At 47.4% G+C, this 20477-nt stretch overlaps 1 protein-coding gene and 1 long non-coding RNA gene across 15 annotated transcripts in view; one reads left to right on the top strand and one right to left on the bottom strand.

Annotated features, from left to right (window-relative positions):
• Positions 1-20477, bottom strand: part of nrxn3a (neurexin 3a) — a 157565-nt gene that overhangs the window by 44261 nt on the left and 92827 nt on the right. Inside the window, exon 1 of one of the 14 annotated variants that reach the window (XM_072699117.1) lies at positions 5860-6611. The exons of the other annotated variants lie outside the window; for them this stretch is intronic. Within the exon in view, the coding sequence (XP_072555218.1) occupies positions 5860-6058 (199 nt within the window). The 5' untranslated portion in view covers positions 6059-6611. Of the gene's footprint in view, positions 1-5859; positions 6612-20477 lie in introns of those variants that run through there. 14 annotated transcript variants of the gene reach the window in all.
• LOC111852660 (uncharacterized) lies at positions 12660-19300 on the top strand. The gene is made up of 3 exons (XR_002840285.2): positions 12660-13845; positions 14045-14155; positions 14621-19300. It is a non-coding gene; the product is annotated as an uncharacterized lncRNA (long non-coding RNA).

Genomic DNA, 20477 nt, shown 5'->3' with positions numbered 1-20477 from the left:
ACTGGCTATTTCTGGTTTCTCAGAGGAGAACAGTTGAGCGGGTTGTATTAAATAAGCAGCAGACTGCATTTGACGGTTAAAGGTACTAACTTGTAACTCGATGGTTCCTAGTATAAGTGCCAAGAAGAGCTGTGCTGTTGTACCTCTTTTAGAAAAACATCATCAAGAGAATGCCAAGACAGGCCCCCAAAGAACAAAAACCTGCCAGCCATGTGGGTATGTGCACCTGTGTGCTGCTCTGTTCGTCCGTGAAAGCGCTGTCTTCCATCCAGCCAGACCTCCTTTGGAATCACACTGATGTGAGGCGGTGACTAGTTTGTGCAAGACAATCTCAAATGCAGGGAGGACATTGCAGGCAGCATCACTCACCTTTTCCGGTGATTGGTCTCTTTTTTTGTTTTTTAAACCTCATATTGTGTCTAACAGCTGCCCATGAATATGCAATGTCTGAGGTTCAAAAAAATCAATGAGGGTGCTTTCCTGCTGCATTCAGGTGTAAAGCTGTGAACCTGAAAGTAAGGTGTGTGTGTGTGTGGGGGGGGGGGCAGAAAACTCACATTATCACTCCATCCACATTTCACCAGAAAACGGATTTAAACACAGTGTTAAATAACCAAATATAAAAATCTGATGACTTTCTTCCTGTGTGATTCCACTGGGGCTTCTTGCTGTATAGTAGGCGGTGAGATGTGCCTCTTCCATATTCTGCCCTCGACTCACATTCCTCGGCATGGGGGCTGTTGGCCGTTCAATAGATAGTGGCCACTTCACTGTTACATCCTCCCTCCTGGGACTATTCTGCCTCTATAGGCAAGTGCTGGTGAGCCATACCTCTGTCTCAGATACAGTCTTGGCAATTGGGCACTGCAGATATCTGCAGTGAATTTCAATGATTATCGTTAAATTACAGGTGTAGCCTTATAATAGACTAGACTGACACTAGACAGCATTGTACATCATAAAGACAAGTTTGAGTCTCTTCTCCAAGAGGCCCGGGGTTCGTCAGGAGAGCCTGAACAGGGACCAGCAGTTCTCACATACTACAATGAGCACTGTCCTCAGAAATGCCCAACTCAGCAAGCACAGAACAGCTAATGATGTTCCTACAAATCATGTTGAGCACAACAAGGAGGATTTAGAGACGGAGTGAGACTAAGGCTTAACGAGCCGGGCGTCCATGCTCATTATGTGCTGGGCAGGACGAGGTAAAGCATCTCATCAGGCTCTTCACCCGGCACCAGCATGCGGCCATATTCTCCATCACTCTGGTTAGCCGGCATTCCTGCTTCTGGCTCCACATTCCGTGGTCCCTGTGCCCATGACATCATCACGATGTACAAACTGAGTAGCCAATGCTTGGTGCAAATCAGGCTTATGAGAACAGGTCTCTGTATGGAAATTTTATTAGGACAAGCAACTGGTGAATGTGGTAAATCAGTGTGGTCCAAACACAGACGCTGATGTTGATCTCTCCCAGGGTGTCCCTATGGATGTGAGATTACCTTAACACCAATATCAAAGGCCTAGAGCAGACATTTACCCACTCGTCAGAAGCCAACAGGATTGCCTGCCCTGTCATGACACTTTAAAGACAGTAAGGAATCAGAAACAAGGGGATTTCAAAGCTAAACAGGTACCTACTGCTACACACTGGGATCTATCAAACATCAGATTCCTCAGACTCCCACATGGATTTCTTTTCAAGAATTCATTGTAACAAGAAGACGGCTGCTGGCTCTGATTGCTGAAGTGCTATTCAGAAAGCTCCCATTTTTCCCTGGCAGACCTGGGAGGGGGGGGACACACACACCACCCAATGTTTCCAAACTGAATACACTCCAACAAAACACCAATTACTTCATATCAAGTACTATACTCCTTTTAGATCAAATACCTCACTCTACGGAAAACTAATTTCCTGCATGAACATACAGTGCCTTTAAAAATCAAGTATTCCTATAATAAAATTCCTAAGATGAGAACATTTCAGATACAGAGCTAAATTCTGGCATGCCTATTTATCTTTGCTCAATCGGATTAATCTCTCCAGCTGAAGAACATATGTCAAGAGGAGGAATGTCATTTAAACAGTACAGAAAAGGACATTATCCATTATGCAGACTGGAAACCACACTAATTCATTCAGCATGGCTTCCTTATTTGTCAATATTTGCCAATCTTGAAGCATTGCACAGTAGCATGTAAAACAGTCATGGTCTGTCTGTCTCAGTAAATCGAACTGGGACTTTTCATTCGCGGCAAACCCCCTCCATTTGCCTGCGGTCTCTCTGCATGCGAGTCACTACCTTCTGCTGTGTACCACACCCAAAGGACATGGAGCAGCGAGAAAACCGCACACGTATGATCCTGACATCTCGCCTGCCGGGTGCCTGTTCTACCAAAAGGTCACCATCAAATATCTAGGCAGGTCACTGTGCTGCGGGCCCCTCTCACATGTATTAAACATGGTCCTTGCATCACATCAGCTAATCCCTGGCAATCGTGATATAGCAGCTGTGTTAGAATAACCCAGCTGGACGGCATATGAACTGCAGTAACTGAAACAATGCGGGAGCAGGCTAACTGCTGCCTGCAAAAGGCACAGAGTCTAGATCCCCTAAGTCTCAGAGAAGCACGTACCAAAGAGCAGAGCTCAATTTAATATCAAGTCACCGAACAGACTTCCAGCATCAAGACAGATAGGCACGCATTTGGTCCTGAACGGAAAGCTGGCACCTCGTAATCATGATGTGTGGCTTACGTTATCCAAAGATGGCACACGTCACACAGTCGATCAGCTGTACCTGTGGGGAGGAGTGACCAGACGCTTCAAGTGCAGGATCAAGTTTGGGAAGAGCGGGGGCTGTCACTCCCTGCATTTGACAATCGCTCATTTCCTTATTGCGTGCTCAGTATTTCAGTTTCTACATGGGGAATAAAAAAGGCTGATAACTTCTCAGATAAACATGCAGGTTCCCCTGGACCTCAATTCACTGAGGGCTTCAGTGATGAAAAACCACAAAACCAGCATAGTTATTAATGTGCAACCACATCATCAGGTCCTTCATCACCGACACTCCCAAACACAGCAGACTAGAGTCCCCTCGGGGGATTTGAGCTTCATGAGATACTCACAGCCAGCCCATTCACAGCATCACCATCACAACATAGGGTCTCTGCTCCCATCTCATACTCATAGTGCTAATGTCAGCATTGGCAAGGACAACATGACAGGGTTAACAAGCCGAAGGACTGTGCTCCTCTTTCTGCCTGTGGGGTCAGATCTGGGCCGGTTCCTGCACTTGCCCCAGCACTACGCTCCAAATGGCACCGGAGACGCTGCACTCCTCATGTGGACATTCTGAGGCGGCTTGTCAGTTTACCCTTGTACACTACAGATTGCACTGCAATCTCGGCCATCAAACAAGCCTCTGAATGAAAAGGCAACGAGATGGGAGCTGCCCCCCCCCCCCCTTCAGGGAGAATGGGGAGATGCTGTTGCGTGAAAGCGAACACGGAGCAATGTGCTCAGCTTGCCTTCTGCTTGCTGATACAGGTCAGCTCATCTCTCTTCCTATTAGAGTGCCCTGTATCCTGCCCTACAACAAGCTCCTCATCCAGGTGCCTCTCCTGCAGGAAGGCTACTGTGACGGAGGCCTGGCTGGAATGAGTCACTGTGACTGTGACTGCATACAGTTTGCAGTTTGCTGATCGGATAGCACCAAGCTAGCCACTGCAGGTGAAGCGTCTGTACTGTCTAACATTTAATGACTGGAATGTAGGTCCACACAGTTCCCAGTGAGCATTTCAGCTGCCGTCCCAACCAGGACGTCACCCAGCATCATACAGCCTTTCTCTGCCCACCCAGCCCTCGCTATTACCCTCACATCTCTGTTCAGCACAGTGCCCAGTCACTTCATCGACCTTAAAGTGACTTATTTGTGCCAGCCCCAAGCACTACAGTAGATACTGTGAAGGTACTCAGGCCGAGCAGAGATCAAAAAGCACAGAGGGGTCACCTATTCAGCAGCCAGATCCACTGCGTGCAGGAGAGAAGATCTTCACCAAAGGTGAGGTTCAAGAATATTCCTGCAGATTGAGACCAAAGTAAGGTGTGCCTCTGCTGGACCTGCTGGATACGAAAGGATAACCTGACCGATGAAGAGCATTACCCGGGTGTCTCTGGGCTACTGGGCAGTCCATACCAGACACTGTACTTTCTAGCCAAAAACAACATAAGTTGTAATCATACATGAGGTGCTTCAAACGGTACCCTAAGGAAAACATACTGTCCTGCACACAGCACCTTGTACACAGTAAAAAAACACACCAGATACTGGTGAAAATTCAGTCTTTTCACTATAGACATGGAGGATACAAGTCTATCAAATACATGGCCAGGTTAATAATACAAAGCAAAGCATGGAGCCTTACATATACAGTAAAGCCGCATGACTTTAATGACCTACAAGACTAGAGTCTATCAAGTGCTCCTCAAGAACACGATCACTCACATCTGTCAGTCACAGAGTCTCCCCTGGCTGTGAGTCAGAGAGTCCTCGCCAAGCACACAGTCTCCCCTGGCTGTGAGTCAGAGAGTCCTCGCCAAGCACACAGTCTCCACTGGCTGTCAGTCAGAGAGTCCTCACCAAGCACACAGTCTCCCCTGGCTGTCAGTCAGAGATTCCTCACCAAGCACACAATCTCCCCTGGCTGTGAGTCAGAGAGTCCTCACCAAGCACACAGTCTCCCCTGGCTGTCAGTCAGAGAGTCCTCACCAAGCACACAGTCTCCCCTGGCTGTCAGTCAGAGAGTCCTCACCAAGCACACAGTCTCCCCTGGCTGTGAGTCAGAGAGTCCTCACCAAGCACACAGTCTCCCCTGGCTGTCAGTCAGAGAGTCCTCACCAAGCACACAGTCTCCCCTGGCTGTGAGTCAGAGAGTCCTCACCAAGCACACAGTCTCCCCTGGCTGTGAGTCAGAGAGTCCTCACCAAGCACACAGTCTCCCCTGGCTGTCAGTCAGAGAGTCCTCCTCAACCACACTATCACACTTGGCTGTGAGTCAGAGAGTCTTCCCCAAGCACATGGATGTGAGTCAGAGTCCTCCCCAAGAAAATGGTCACTCAATGCTGTGAGTCAAAGACTCTCCTCCAAAAACGCATTCATACATGGCTGTGAATCAGAGAGTTCTCTCCAAGCACATGATCACCTATGGCTGTGAGCCAAACCACTGCCCTCTAATAACACTACCAGCACGGTGCCTACAGACAGTCAAATCATTAACAAATGAGCTGGAGCTGCTACCTGTCCTGACGTGGTTAGTGTGTTTTACATACAGACAATTCCAAATGCTGCTCCACCCATCCCACCTGTCTAAGAGCAGCTCAGAAAATACTCAGGAAGTCTTGCTGGAAGGACCACACTCCACTGCTGACATGTTGCAGCAGCCCTGCTCCCCATTACAAGCAGTGGAGCCATGTTCCACAAAATGACACATACCTGGAGAGTGTCACTGTGACACCAGATGCAGTGCCTTGCATCTTTTAAAAGCCAGTCCACTGAAAGGACTTTAAATAAACTAGAAAAGCTGTGGAACTGGGAAGCAACTGCTTTCGCACCCGAGAAGGATGCTTCATGGAGTTAAACACTTAGAAGGTCCCCTCACACAAAAAAAAGCTTTATTTTAATATCTCCCTCAGCAGAGATGTGGAGCACCCAGACCAGCTCTCCTTGGTAAACTAATTCCCTCTTGATCCCCTGTGCACTGGAACACTGCAACAAGACCCTCTAAAGACCGGAGCTGAGCTGCTGGTGCTGTGAGCAGTCCTGCGCGCTGGGCTGCCGGAGAGGGGCTCACCGTGGCTGCCCCGCAGCGATGCGGGAAAGCGGTAGATGGACACCGGTGCGGATGGGGTGTGGTGGCCCCGGAGGTGCTTTTCCAGATGGGGCAGCTCCCTGCGGCCATTGGCGGAAGATATCCAAGTGGAGCTCACCATCCAGCCCAAGGTCAGAGACCATAGCCAGGGGGTCCAGTGGAAGCGGCACGGGGGGCGCATGGTCAATGCCCAGAGGAGAGGTGGGCTCACGGCATGGGGTGCATGGAGGTGAGCATGCTCATGACGGCGGGACTCGTGATCCCTGCCGGCGACCACTCGGGGCCCAAAACGTCCAACTGATGGTCCGTCAGGTGAAAAGCAGAGATGCCGGACTTCCCACGCTGTCCCTCTACTGGTGCGGTAAGCTGGCTTCCTACTCAGCAGAGGACTCTAATCGGCCCCCATGAGTCTCAGCAAGTCAGATCCTTAGAGGAAGCCTGCTGGATCCTGGGGGGACCCCCTACAGCAGACAGCCCTCCTCGCTGGGTTGTCTGATGCACTCGTGCGGGTAGTAGCCAGCATCGGCTCACGCTGAGCCTCCTTTCCCTCCTTCTCTGTCCTAAAGACAGGGGTCTAGTTAACTCCGTGATCACTGCACTCCCCAAGCCTAGAAAGAAGCGCTGGCAGTCAAGGTGAGCGAGGGAGGTAAGCGGATGGCAGAAACACCCAGCTCAGGTCAAAGTAAGCAGAGAACGGGATAGTGTGGAGGGGGAAAGACGAAAAAAAGATATGAAATGGGCTGGCCTATGCAAATGCTCAGAGGGAAGAGCAAATCAGGGAGGCAGAAAGACTGCAGTGGAGCAGCCTTCTGTTAAACTGGCTGTAGGGGGCGGGGGGAGTGAGTGAGAGAGAGAGCGAGAGAGAGAGAGGCACAACTAAAAAGCTAAGCCTCATTCGCGGAGCTCATTCAGGCATTCACAGGAATCAAATTTTTATACTGCCACTATTCCAGCGACAGCAAAGTAGGACTGAGGGGAATATTTTAATGGAAAACAGCATGATCTCTCCCACTGTCTGGCTCTGAGCTTCTCCTAGGTCCTATTAGAGCAAACATACTGTGTGAAGAGGCCAGATAAAAAGGTGCCGATTTCACAGATAACGAAATAAACCGACAGGCTGCGTCGGTCCTGTGGATTCTGTTCCATGTGACTGAACCAGACAAAAGTTGGGAGTAAGTAATGTGACTAAGTAAAAGGTAGAAGCTCATAAAATATAAATATAAATAAGCAATGTGCCTTCATTTTTCAGTTCGGTCTTCAGACACATAGTGAGGATGCTCTCCCCCAGAGAGAGAGAGCGCCAGCAGACCCATCTTACCTGAGAGAGACCGGTCATCTCCCTCGCTCTACCTGTGCTGACTAATCAAAGAGTCCATGACTCAGAGCTTGTGCTTTCATTCAAACTCACTTTCTTGCTCTTGCATCTCATCTGGAGGAATAGCTGCATAAACAGATGATGAATCTGTCACTTCCTCCATACAGTCAATTGCTCGCCTAAAGTTCAAATTTCTGCACCAAAAAAAATGAAACAGATGTTTTTAGAACAAATTATGCTTGTTTCTTATTATAATAACTAGTTTCATTGTACACTGAGTACTCTAATAACGTTGGCTTTAATAAATATGGTTTATGGCTTATTATATGAACATTAAACATTATATGGTTTTTTGATAAATGTCAGGACAGTGCACAATTATATCCCAGAAAATAAGGGTCAGGGTATTGTGCAACAGCCCTTCCTTGCACATGGTATGAGACTGCAGTGCCAGCTTCGGCTCCCCCTTGTGGTGGAAAGGTAGACAAGCAGCAGAACTCTGAACTAGAAAGTGTTGATAACAGGCCTATGTCCACACAAAGAGGGGGAATCCAGGGACCACACCCTGATTGGTGCTTACAGTGGATGAAAGATGCTTGGAAATTGTCTACTGAGCACAAGACAGTGCTGTAGCATGTGGAGGGCCTCGCAGAACTGCTTCCTTTCTCTACCACTCAAACATCAAAGATACCTTAGCAGTGATGCCTGGGAGCTCAAATCAAACAGCATCTATGACAGAGTTGGTTGAGGTTGAGTAGCTGACCTACACAGGTGGGAAAAAGGCCAGATATCTACTAATTATACTACTTAACATATATATTTTTTTAATTATTGATTAATTTTGTTTAAAAAAAGGTTAATCTGAATGTAATGAGTAAACTAAAAGCCTTAAAATATTTACTGTATGCGCTCCGTTGAACCTTACAGCAGACCAATCTGTGGAAGTGAGACTGACACCTTCTGCCTAAAGATGGGACAAACTCTGGCCACGGTTATAGTCTCAGAAAGTCCTGGATTTGCACAGCCACTCATTGAAGTCCATACTACTGTACATTTTAGTTCATACTATCTATGCTAATAAGGTTTAATTCAATATGGCTGCATGCTTACAATTATAAAGATGTTATAGCATAGTTCCAAACATACAGGGTTTGGCTTCTCAGCTGTATTCCATTTACTTTACATCTATACAGCTCTGTTGCTTGGTTGAGACACTGTGTGCAGCAAAGAGCGGAACGGTTTTTGGAAGTGGGTACACAAGTGCATTTTGTATTCAAGTTGGACTCAGTTCAAACGCCATGGTCTGTCTGATCTTGTATCCTGAGCAGATCCACGTTTATTTGGTCCAAGGATTTTCATGGGTGTTTTGAAGGATCTTGTTTCAGACTTATTTAGGGAACAAAGAAAGGGCAGGTGTGCTACAAAGATAAATGATAGGAGGGGAGTGACAAATCTCGGAATGAGCAGCAGGGGGCCAATTTGCCGCAGTGTGTGATCACATGACTCTTGAAGGGTAGCAGGCACTGACGGGGGTAACTCCGCTACAGTTTTGATCTTTTACATGTCTGTCGTGTCCAGCTTCTGGGGTCACTTTCTGACCCTGCACTGCTGGTCCAGCTCACACTGCACTGCTGGTCCAGCTCACACTGCACTGCTTTCTCGTCTCTCCGCACCCTCGTTGCCACCACTCTTAATTCCCCTGCCGTCCGTCTTACCTTGTCTGCTGAGTCTCCTGTCCTCTCATCCCTGCTTTGCGCACGTTGGCTCCCTCCCCTCATTTCCTGTCAATCTTCTCCTAACCTCCTTCGCCTACCATCTCTTCATGTCCCAAGTTAGTCTCTCTCTCTCACCCAGTTCCACCACGATGAAAGAGAAGTCGACATCCGGCACCTATGGTAAATGGGCTGTGCTTAAATAATGAGTGTAGGAATATATTTGTGTCACATTTGACAGTGACGCTGACACTAAGTAAAGCTGTTTCAGTATAAATAACTGGTGCCAGTTTGTAATGATGTCGATACTGAATCGGTGTGAAGCGGCATGTGCATTTAAATATACGCACAAAAACGGTGCTTAAGATGTGATATGTGCAGGATAATCATTAAATCCTACTGTGCATCTCAAAGGTAATGTATGTGTTTGGTTGCACATTTGTTGTAAATAAGTCAACCGTGTGCATTAATCATTTTACCCTGAGAATTAATCATTCTGATGTGTCACATGAATGTCTTGGTTCTACGAGATGCAGACACCCCACAACAACGCCCTTCACTGCAAAAAGGACATCAGTGCAAAAGGCCATGTGGGAGATCTACCCCAGTAATTTCCAGCTGCTTGAACTTACCATTAGTAGTGCGTGAAACCCTGCTGAGCTGGTACAAGCTGAACAGACTGCCGACAGGTTTAACATGTCAGCCAGCCCAGGCAGAACACAGAACACAGAACACACACCAACACTAAACAAGCCACATTCAGCAAATAACTGTCTAGAGTCACCGTTGACTTACCAAGTAATTAGTGTGTTTGTATTGGATTAGACAAGTAAATAAGCAAAAGGTCTATCAAAGTGAGAGCGGAAAGCAAATGTGGTCTCAAAGGAGAAGCACCAAGCTGACCCAGCACCAGCCCCACCAAGCTGACCCAGCATCAGCCCCACCAAGCTGAGGACACTACTTAATGCTCCAAATGGAGAGCTGAGGCTCCTCTTTCCAGAAAAAAAACATGACCATGATCCAGATTTTTTTGTCAAGCTCAAACTCTGATGGACAACAGCTAGTTGGTCACATTTTTATAGCAAAGTTCTCGAAGGAGAACAACCTGGAGCCAAGACACTAACAGTACAATAAACTGCCATCTGAAATAAAGCCAGACCAAATATCTTTAACTTATCTTTAACCCCTAATTGCAAAATAGTCTAAAAAATTGAATATACCGTCAAGTACATAGTTAAAATACACCATAACTAGGGTCTCAGGCTAATTGGGCTAAATGGGTAGGAACCAATAGCCAGCTGGTGGCCACACTGCCTCACTGTGGGTGTTCTTGCCACTTTCATCCTTTTCACAAGCCTAAACTCTCGTGGGACAAGTGGCACTATGGCCAGGTGCTACACTTCCTGACAGCCATCTGCCCACACACACCCTATTTATTCTGAAAGCTCCCCAAATTTAATCAGGTCTTAGACAATCTGGAGGTGGGCTTTAGCCTACCTAGTTAGAGTCCCTGCACTGCAGGAATCCAGTAAGCATTTACGAAAGCTGTCTGACTTCTGCTTCATTGATAATTAATGTACTCCAGGATCCTCATCAGTGTGAATCTAATTGAAGTTTGACACGCTAATTGCTCATAAATGCCTCAATGACAGGCAGAAAAGGCAGCGTTTATTCGTGAGGCCATAGGGTGCTTACAGCATGAGTGAGGCTGCTACCTGCGTTAACGCTGAGTGTGGAGTCGTAACCCTAACCCCTCAGGGACATTCACGTGCGTGTGTGCGGGGGCCACTGCCAAAAATAACATTTTACAACTGTCAATCACCATTAACAGGATGTTAAGCATATGATAAATGAACTGGGAAGGCAGTGAAGTATTTGCGTCCTGCTGTGTGAAAAGGCAAACCGACGGCTTTATCCATGCAGCCTTTTTCTAGTGCAGGATTACGGCGAGTCAGGGAGCAGAGGAGGCCAGTCTATCACAGGGCGAGCAGAGGAGGCCAGTCTATCACAGGGCGAGCAGAGGAGGCCAGTCTATCACAGGGCGAGCAGAGGAGGCCAGTCTATCAAAGGACGAGCAGAGGAGGCCAGTCTATCACAGGGCGAGCAGAGGAGGCCAGTCTATAACAGGGCGAGCAGAGGAGGCCAGTCTATCACAGTGCGAGCAGAGGAGGCCAGTCTATCACAGGGCGAGCAGAGGAGGCCAGTCTATCACAGGGCGAGCAGAGGAGGCCAGTCTATAACAGGGCGAGCAGAGGAGGCCAGTCTATCACAGTGCGAGCAGAGGAGGCCAGTCTATCACAGGGCGAGCAGAGGAGGCCAGTCTATCACAGGGCGAGCAGAGGAGGCCAGTCTATCACAGGGCGAGCAGAGGAGGCCAGTCTATAACAGGGCGAGCAGAGGAGGCCAGTCTATAACAGGGCGAGCAGAGGAGGCCAGTCTATCACAGGGCGAGCAGAGGAGGCCAGTCTATAACAGGGCGAGCAGAGGAGGCCAGTCTATCACAGGGCGAGCAGAGGAGGCCAGTCTATCACAGTGCGAGCAGAGGAGGTCAGTCTATCACAGTGCGAGCAGAGGAGGCCAGTCTATCACAGGGCGAGCAGAGGAGGCCAGTCTATCACAGTGCGAGCAGAGGAGGCCAGTCTATCACAGGGCGAGCAGAGGAGGCCAGTCTATAACAGGGCGAGCAGAGGAGGCCAGTCTATAACAGGGCGAGCAGAGGAGGCCAGTCTATCACAGGGCGAGCAGAGGAGGCCAGTCTATCACAGGGCGAGCAGAGGAGGCCAGTCTATAACAGGGCGAGCAGAGGAGGCCAGTCTATCACAGGGCGAGCAGAGGAGGCCAGTCTATCACAGGGCGAGCAGAGGAGGCCAGTCTATCACAGTGCGAGCAGAGGAGGCCAGTCTATCACAGGGCGAGCAGAGGAGGCCAGTCTATCACAGGGCGAGCAGAGGAGGCCAGTCTATAACAGGGCGAGCAGAGGAGGCCAGTCTATAACAGGGCGAGCAGAGGAGGCCAGTCTATCACAGGGCGAGCAGAGGAGGCCAGTCTATAACAGGGCGAGCAGAGGAGGCCAGTCTATCACAGGGCGAGCAGAGGAGGCCAGTCTATCACAGTGCGAGCAGAGGAGGTCAGTCTATCACAGTGCGAGCAGAGGAGGCCAGTCTATCACAGGGCGAGCAGAGGAGGCCAGTCTATAACAGGGCGAGCAGAGGAGGCCAGTCTATCACAGTGCGAGCAGAGGAGGCCAGTCTATCACAGGGCGAGCAGAGGAGGCCAGTCTATAACAGGGCGAGCAGAGGAGGCCAGTCTATAACAGGGCGAGCAGAGGAGGCCAGTCTATCACAGGGCGAGCAGAGGAGGCCAGTCTATAACAGGGCGAGCAGAGGAGGCCAGTCTATCACAGGGCGAGCAGAGGAGGCCAGTCTATAACAGGGCGAGCAGAGGAGGCCAGTCTATCACAGGGCGAGCAGAGGAGGCCAGTCTATAACAGGGCGAGCAGAGGAGGCCAGTCTATCACAGTGCGAGCAGAGGAGGCCAGTCTATCACAGGGCGAGCAGAGGAGGCCAGTCTATAACAGGGCGAGCAGAGGAGGCCAGTCTATCACAGGGCGAGCAGAGGAGGCCAGTCTATAACAGGGCGAGCAGAGGAGGCCAGTCTATCACAGGGCGAGCAGAGGAGGCCAGTCTATAACAGGGCGAGCAGAGGAGGCCAGTCTATCACAGGGCGAGCAGAGGAGGCCAGTCTATAACAGGGCGAGCAGAGGTCTACGCACTCAAAGGGCAGCTCAGGGACACCAGCCCACCCAAATCAGATGCACAGGTCAGCCACACCCTCAGGGCGGCGAGATTAATCAGGGACAGGGCATAGATTCAGTCTCATTAGACACCTGGAGAAATGTGCGAGAGCAGTAAAGAGCTCCTTCACTGGCTCGCTTTGGGGAATCTAGCCACCAGGACAGCTGTGGACTGTTTCTCCACCACAAAGGAAAGAGGATATGAGCAGCCTCTCATTTTAAGGGTAGAGGGCAATAATGACTGTGCTGACCACAGACCAGCTATAAACCATTCACCTGAGAACCATTATCCTCACGCTGGGAGCCCGTAACCGCCAGCCTAGAAGAGTGAGGGCGTTTACTCTTGCAAATTGCAGCTTGTTGAATTAATAAATGAAACAGCTGGAGCAGGAAACAGTGAAAGTATGAAAAAAAGTGCTAAAATAGCGGTAAAAAAGTGAATGTGGCAGAATGATCCCAGGACTTCAGTGTCATTTCAAAGCATCATTCTGCATCGAAACACAGCACTGCATCCAAATATGGTTTTCAGCACTGCAGCTGCTGCTGACTCTGATGAATGATCTGTTGTGGGAACATAAACCCAGAAAAAATGCAATATAACCGCCAGCATTTACTGAAAGAGAATGAGTCAAACTCCATGGATATATTTGTTACGGAATGAAGACTGTAGGATTACAGTATATCGTGCGCTACAAAGAGAAGGAAAAAGAGAAAAATCCAGACCATGAGGAACACAGGTCAGTCCTGCATGTCGGGGACAAGACGAGCCGGTGAAGTGTGACACACACGTCAAGTCCCTGATACTGCTGCTGCATGACACGAGGATTTTTAAGCCTCGCACTGATATAGCGTCTGAGGTAAAATGGCAGGAGGGCAGCCCTGGATGAAACAGAGTGAAGCCAGTTGAAATCAAAAGGCTGCATACACCATTTACTGGCTTTATCCAGGGACTGAGACGATGCGTTTACGTCAATCCAGAAGCACTTCGGCTAAAGCTAAACAAGTCCAGCCATTATCGCAAAGCACAGTCCACTGCAGTTAGTCCTCTGATTGCCATGGAAACGGTGTACCGTTATAAACAGCTACCGTACCACTACACGATGGTCTGTGCACGAGGAGCACTGAAACCACTCAAGTCAATTTCTCAGGTAGGCGGTGGAGAGAGCAAAACAGGGTTAATAAAGGCTTGTTCTCAATACAGGCACAAAAAAATTATACTTTAAACCAGCACTGGACTACCTCCAGATAGTTAGCCAACTGGCTTCCTTCTGCCTAGTTTGCAATCTCTCAGAATCTTTCTTTAACAGTCCCTGATACCATGGTGTGTTTATCAAACCTTTCACCTAGCTAATAAAGACTTTAAGCCCTGGGATCCTGAGAATGAAGTCCGTGGTGGAGCAGAAAGGTGCAGATTTGTGTTTGCCGCAGTGCTGGGAATCGGAGTTTTGTGCACTGAAGGTAATTATACCACAGGCTGCTACTGTTCACTCACAAAAGACACAATATTCACTTACCATCAGATAAGTATAGTCAGCCCAACACGCAAAAATAAACTAATCCTTCAGTCACCAATTCCATCCATCCATCCATCTATTTTCTGAAACTGCTTGCCCTATTCAGGGTCCCGGGTTGTCCGGAGTCTATCCCAGAGGTTACGGGTGCAAGGCAGGGAACAACTCAAGATGGGTGCCAGCCCATTGCAGGCTACTCTTCACCAAAGCCCTCTAACACGAAATGTAAAAATACTCCATTAAACCTCACCTGCAATTAGAAAGTCAGATTTTACCCAGCCAGCCTCAATTAGACATTTAACAAGTTCAATTAATTAACAAAATTTGTAGTTACTTGTCTTGTTTCCTAGTAATGTTTCTTGTAATGTCATACCATGGAGGACTAATTTCCATTTCGAATGTTCTTCCACAGGTACATTCATGAATATGTAGGAGTGTAATTGTGTTTTCATCTACCCACATTTTACTGCAACTGCTGTGTTACTGGGAGAAGAGACAACTGTGGAAGAGTCTAGGAGTCGCAGAGGCAAGACAACAAGGACACCAGGCTTTAGAATAACACCGCTTCCTTCCCTAGCAGGTCGAATCCTTTGCTTTTCCCCTCTGTAACTAGATGCTTACAACACAGAGCTCCACTGAAGAAAGCTGCTTCACAGACTTCAGAGAGCCTGCCCTGCTCGTCAGGCAAATAGCGAGTGTGAGGGATGGATGAAGGTGTATGTTTGGAACTGGGGAGTCCTCTAATGACTCCCACGCAGCCATTGTTTTCCTATATTTTCTGGAACCCTCCTTCATCTTGGAAGGCAACACCAGTCATTGGCACACCAAAGAGGCCGTCTTCTTGATAACGGAATACTCTTTAGGGCGGCAGACTGAAGCTCGCTCTCCTGCCCCCCCATGTAACATCATAGGCCCAATGGAAAAGTCAGGGGTTGAAAAAGACTGGAGTCTACTACAAATGAACAATATCACAGCCTGGCCATAGACCTCCTACTGTAAGTCAGGCCTGAGGAATGGGAGAAATAACCTAGACTGCAGGCTTCAAATGGACTATGCCTGACAGGGACTTCTGCATGACCCCCATGGAGAGTTTCTTGGTACTGAAGCCACTGTCTGCATAGTCTTCAAGTGTCTTCAAACTAAATGATCTAAGGGCCCTGTTTGTAGAGTGACCTGGCCATTTCCAGCACACTAACAAACACAAAAGGGTCTCCCTTTTACGGTCCCCAGGTTAGAAACAAAATGATGCCAGTTTAATAACAAATGAAGTAATAATGTACAAAAATTATCAAAACACTTCCAGGAAATCCCATCATAGTTCCTCACTGAAACATTTATCACATCACAGAATGTACCCAGCAATGCATTTCCCATCCCAAAGTGCCTCCTGGTTAACCGCAGAACCTGTGGTTAGCAGTCCACCCAGTTAGTTCCATTAGTGACATCAGGATTAGGGTGTCTATTTAGCCGTTATTGACTAAAAGTTATTGAACAAAGGAGAAAGTTAGCAAAGTACTCTCTGGATGTGTGGAGAAAAAAAAATCCCCTCAGTAAATCAGGCAACCCAGTTGTTGTCCTAAAAAGAGTAGCTCTATTTCCTAGCAAATTCAGCTTAAAAATCTTAATCATGCGGCAGGATAACTCACAGTAGCCATATTGTGTACATTAATGCTGTCAAAATCCACGGTCTTAGTGTTTAAGATCCTCTAACAGATATAAATCATGGGTACATGAGCAGGAAGCAGATATTCCTGTTTCATAAGAGCCGAGAAGCTCAGCGGTATCAGAGGGATGGAGGGATGGAGGGATGGAGATTCCCTGGCAGCCGCTAAACCCTTCATTTTCATCAGGACAATAGGGCCCCTAGCCTCTCATTCCACACAGCCAATCCCCAATACTCTGATAAGCAGGCTATGTCCCGTCATCTCTCCATCCTAATTTGTGAAAGATAAATCATTATAGAACAACTTCAGTAATAATATATACTGTTTGCGCATGGCACCATATTACCATAGTACTGCCATCACACTCCATGTTTTCTTTCAACTGACTGTCCTTAAAGCTTCCGGGCTTTTAGAATCACATAAACATGCTGTGACTTTGAAACCCAAAACAAATTGGGGGGGGGGCTTCTCCTTGCATTGAAAAGGTCAGCCTATAGGCGTGTGAAGGAGCTCTGATTGGCCAGGGATGAAAACGCCTCTAACGGGCCACTTCCATCCAAGGTTCCCTTCTGTAATTATGCGAGGGATTATTATTCAGGTATCCAGGTACCCAACAAACAAACTGGTACAGTAACTGTGAAACGCATACCCTCCATAACCCATAGCTTCCACGTGGCTATGCTCCTCACTATCTTATGGAATTACTTCAGCCCTACTCTCCCATTTGCAGACTTAGATCTTCATCTTCTGTTTTGTTGTTGGTCCCAAGACTTAAACTTACCACCATGGGTTCTCAGGCATTTAGGGCTTGCTGTCCCCAAGCTGTGTAACTGTCTTTGTGACCCATACTCAAGTCCCTTCTTTTCTCTCTCTACTAGCCCTCCTTTTCTGGTCACTGACTCTCATTTTGTGCATTCTGTTTTTTACCATCGTTTGAGTTCGTCTACTGTCTTTGCCCATGTTATTTGTGATTATGCTTCTCCCATCATTTCATTTGTAACGATTACCCTTTGTTTATCATCCCTCTATAAAGCATCCGTGAGTTGGTGAAAGGCGTTATATAAATTACATTTTCTTGTTGTACTGTATATCTAAGAACAGTCTGCTATCTCTGAAGATACTTGAGCAAAGTGTGAATACCTTTATCGTCATTAGATGCATTACTCACGCTTGTTCAGCCTACACTGTGTTTAAAGTCTATCAGGTCTGGTAGTGATCAAACTAGCGTCCCTCAGCATACAAGTCTGTCCCCGACCACCAAGTGGAGGTCACATGTGTCACATTAGCAGATTAATCATTTAAGCATGCTGTTAAAGGTAGATATGTAAGAATACAATGACCCTTCTGAGATTTCTCCTGAAATCTTAGTTACACCATCAGCTCCATTAAACACTGTCTCCACTTTAACTGTATATCACAGCTGCTGGTTGAAAACCACTGACCCAACTGCTACATCTTGGCACCTCGAAGTCAAACCGGATGGGATCGTGTTTCAATCAGCTAATTAGGCACAGGGCCAGCTGCTCTCTCCTTGTAAATGAACAGCAGTTCTGTCCCCAACAGGGCTCACCTAGACTGCTAGCCATTCAGGCCCATTGAGTACCGGTTATGGATACTGACGCTACATTTAGACAGAAGGGGAAAAGAAAACCTTTACGGAGTTATTAACTGTTCTAGGGAGGAATCCACAACACATTTTCTGACCAGTATTGCATGAATTTGTTACAAGCCAGGCATATCTCAGGGAGTCGGACTGGGGGGGAGCTCAGCCACTGTTCTTCATGGGAGTCAGGTGATATACCGATGGCTGCTTTTGATGAATCATCCCACAGCAGATACTGTAGATTCATTTACATATAGCCCTGATTTGAGCCTTTCTACATACAGAGTCAACCAGAGGCTGACAGAACAACACAGCAAAGTAAGCCAGTTGGCGAACCGGCCTAAGTGTCCCACTCCCAGCCCAAGTCTCATCCATGAACATTGCAGGTGTTTCCCTTCCGTAATCCTGTCCCGTAAACCGTCCCCCTCTTTGTTTTCACTTAATCCCCGAAAAGAGGGAGTTCTCTAAAACCCAGCGTCACGTGGTACGCTTTCCCAAGCCACTAATCCTGGCACAGAACCCTTCTCCAGCCACAAAGCCAACAATGTGCGTGTCTTTTCTAGTTAGCAGCCAGCAATGATCTCTTAAAGCTATCTGAAGCAGAACAGTGTATGAACCATTTTACACTTACAATAAATCAAATTCCACTCTCAGGGTTGGACATGAAAGTTTACTGCCTCCCTTTTGACAGAGGCTACACAGTGTCAAAAACACTGCAAACTCTTTTCATTATTTCACAATTTATTCACCTGCACCTTGTATTCTATAGAAGACTAAACAAGACATACCTATAAATACATAAATGTAAATCATGACAAACATAAATAAAAAACATTCATACATTTTGGTCATGAGAAAATAGCATAATTAGGTCTACATTTATTAATTTATCTAGTTCTGAATTTCTGTATTTATACATTCATTTATTTATTTCTGTATTTCCCATTATCTTCATTTGTTTATTTCTGTCTCTTTATGTTAATAAGGCAGCTGCTCCTCGCTCAGTGCAGGACTGGCTAAAGAGGTGGAATCTTGTATCATTAATTTCTGTATTTCTATTTACACTTAAGTTTAGTCCTCCATAGTATTCAGGTTCTGCCCAAAGCCCAGAGATCACTAATTTCGCCTTTCGACTGATTTTAATAGAGTCATTTAGGGCAGGTAGAGGGAATGCATCCAGTAGATCAACTATTGATTTGTACTCCAACACCCCAACTGTAGCAAAACAGAAGCCAAAATGCCCTCTCTCCACGTTGCAATCTGACGTTTTCTGACCACAAAATATGACCCAGATATAGGCAGGCAAGGTTCCGGTGTGCATCTGAGTGAGGGGAAGGTTGTTATCCGCATCTAAATCTGTTTAGACTGACAGGGAATAGGCCCATCCATTGGCCAACTGGCTGTTAAAATCAAGTAGGAAATCCATCCTCTACGTCTGAGCTGTTCACAGCTTATTGGCTTGTCCGGACTGTGCGATTGGGCAGTCGGATTTAATGTTGGATAATTTATCAATAGCTATGCATCATTTCCTGGACAATGGATCTCCGTGTGGAAAAACCCACCATTTGCCTAATGAATATCACAGACCAGATGTTAAATCACTGCTTGGATAAAGAGCAGGTACTGAACCACAGATCACGATTTGGTCTTTGAACACACACTCGGAGATCTGAAGGTGAAACTTCCCACAAGTCTACAGAGTTACATGGAGTGCGAGTCCTTAGCTGACGGTTGGTTTTCAAACATTTCACTTTTGCTCTGCCCTGAGCTGTTCTTGGCCTCCCTGTGAGGTAGGACCACAGCTCATGCTCTTCACTTGATCTCTTCTAAAAGAACACAAAGCTCACATCACTCTGGACCTCCAACAAATTGAAGTACAGTACATACAGTACCAACCTGCCTGCTTGCTACCTGCTCATTGGGCCGGTCAATTTTAGGTCAAACAACAGCGCTTCAAAAAGGGTCAGACCGTTCACGGTGAGTCGTCCACTGAGAAGAGTGCTCTCAAACGGTTATATTTAATTTCTTGTGTGCTTATTTTGATTTCCTTCATTTTCTTTTTTGAAAATGTCTGTATAGCACTTTGAAAACACCGTGGTTAAAACAGCACTATATAAATAAAGATTGATTGGTTGATACACTGGGGTCGATCTTACGCCTGGTCCCGGAGCCTCAGTGAAAGGAATCCAATGAGCGATAATGGAGCGAGCAGGTTGAACCCGTGACAGGCAGGCCCCACCACCCAATAGGAACACAGGGCCACTTCAGCAGTGAGCTGTCAGGTCTGACCATTTTCATACTCACCCGGCTCCTGTGACCCCATTTCAGAAACTCCCCAATCTCACACTATACGGGCATAATTCAAGCCCACGGTTGACGCATGGTGCACAAACCCAATCCCACAAAAAAAGCTGTGCTGCTCTTTTTTGGCATTTCCTGCTGTTAAATGCTTCTCGTGCCTCATATGCATAAGAATCACGGACGGGGAGCCGCTTTGCAGAAGGCGAAGGGGCGCGTAACGAGTTCTCCCACTTCAAGTGAACAGCTAAAGGCGTGACTGGCTAATGAAACATTCCCAGAGCGAATGACCTTTATCTGCTGCTCGTGCTGGAAGAGCCGTGTCCTGTCGCCTACGGAGCTCAAGGAGCCTTTCGGCTGGCGGAGACGGTCGTGGCAGCCTGCCGCCCTTCTTACATCATTTCCTAACAAATAATGACAAAGCTTCTGCAAAGCTGCCTGCGTCAAACAGAAAAACTCAATGAAGTACAGCGTCGCGGCTCCGAATACTGCATCTCCCAACAATGTACCATCCCGGGAAGCAATCCTCAGGTTCCTTTCATGGCTTATTTGTCCCGTAATGCATTATCAATGCTGAGCAATGTCACTTCAACAAGCTGAGAAGCTGCAGGCAAAGCTAAACTACAGAAGAGGAATGAGAGTGGTTCTGGTCACACCATAACCATCTTCCTGACGCACCATCCCTGTCCTTAAACAAACAGCCA

The sequence above is a fragment of the Paramormyrops kingsleyae genome, chromosome 14 (genome assembly GCF_048594095.1).
Source record: "Paramormyrops kingsleyae isolate MSU_618 chromosome 14, PKINGS_0.4, whole genome shotgun sequence".
In the NCBI taxonomy this organism is placed as follows: Eukaryota; Metazoa; Chordata; class Actinopteri; order Osteoglossiformes; family Mormyridae; genus Paramormyrops; species Paramormyrops kingsleyae.
This window is presented reverse-complemented; position numbering and strand designations above follow the sequence as displayed.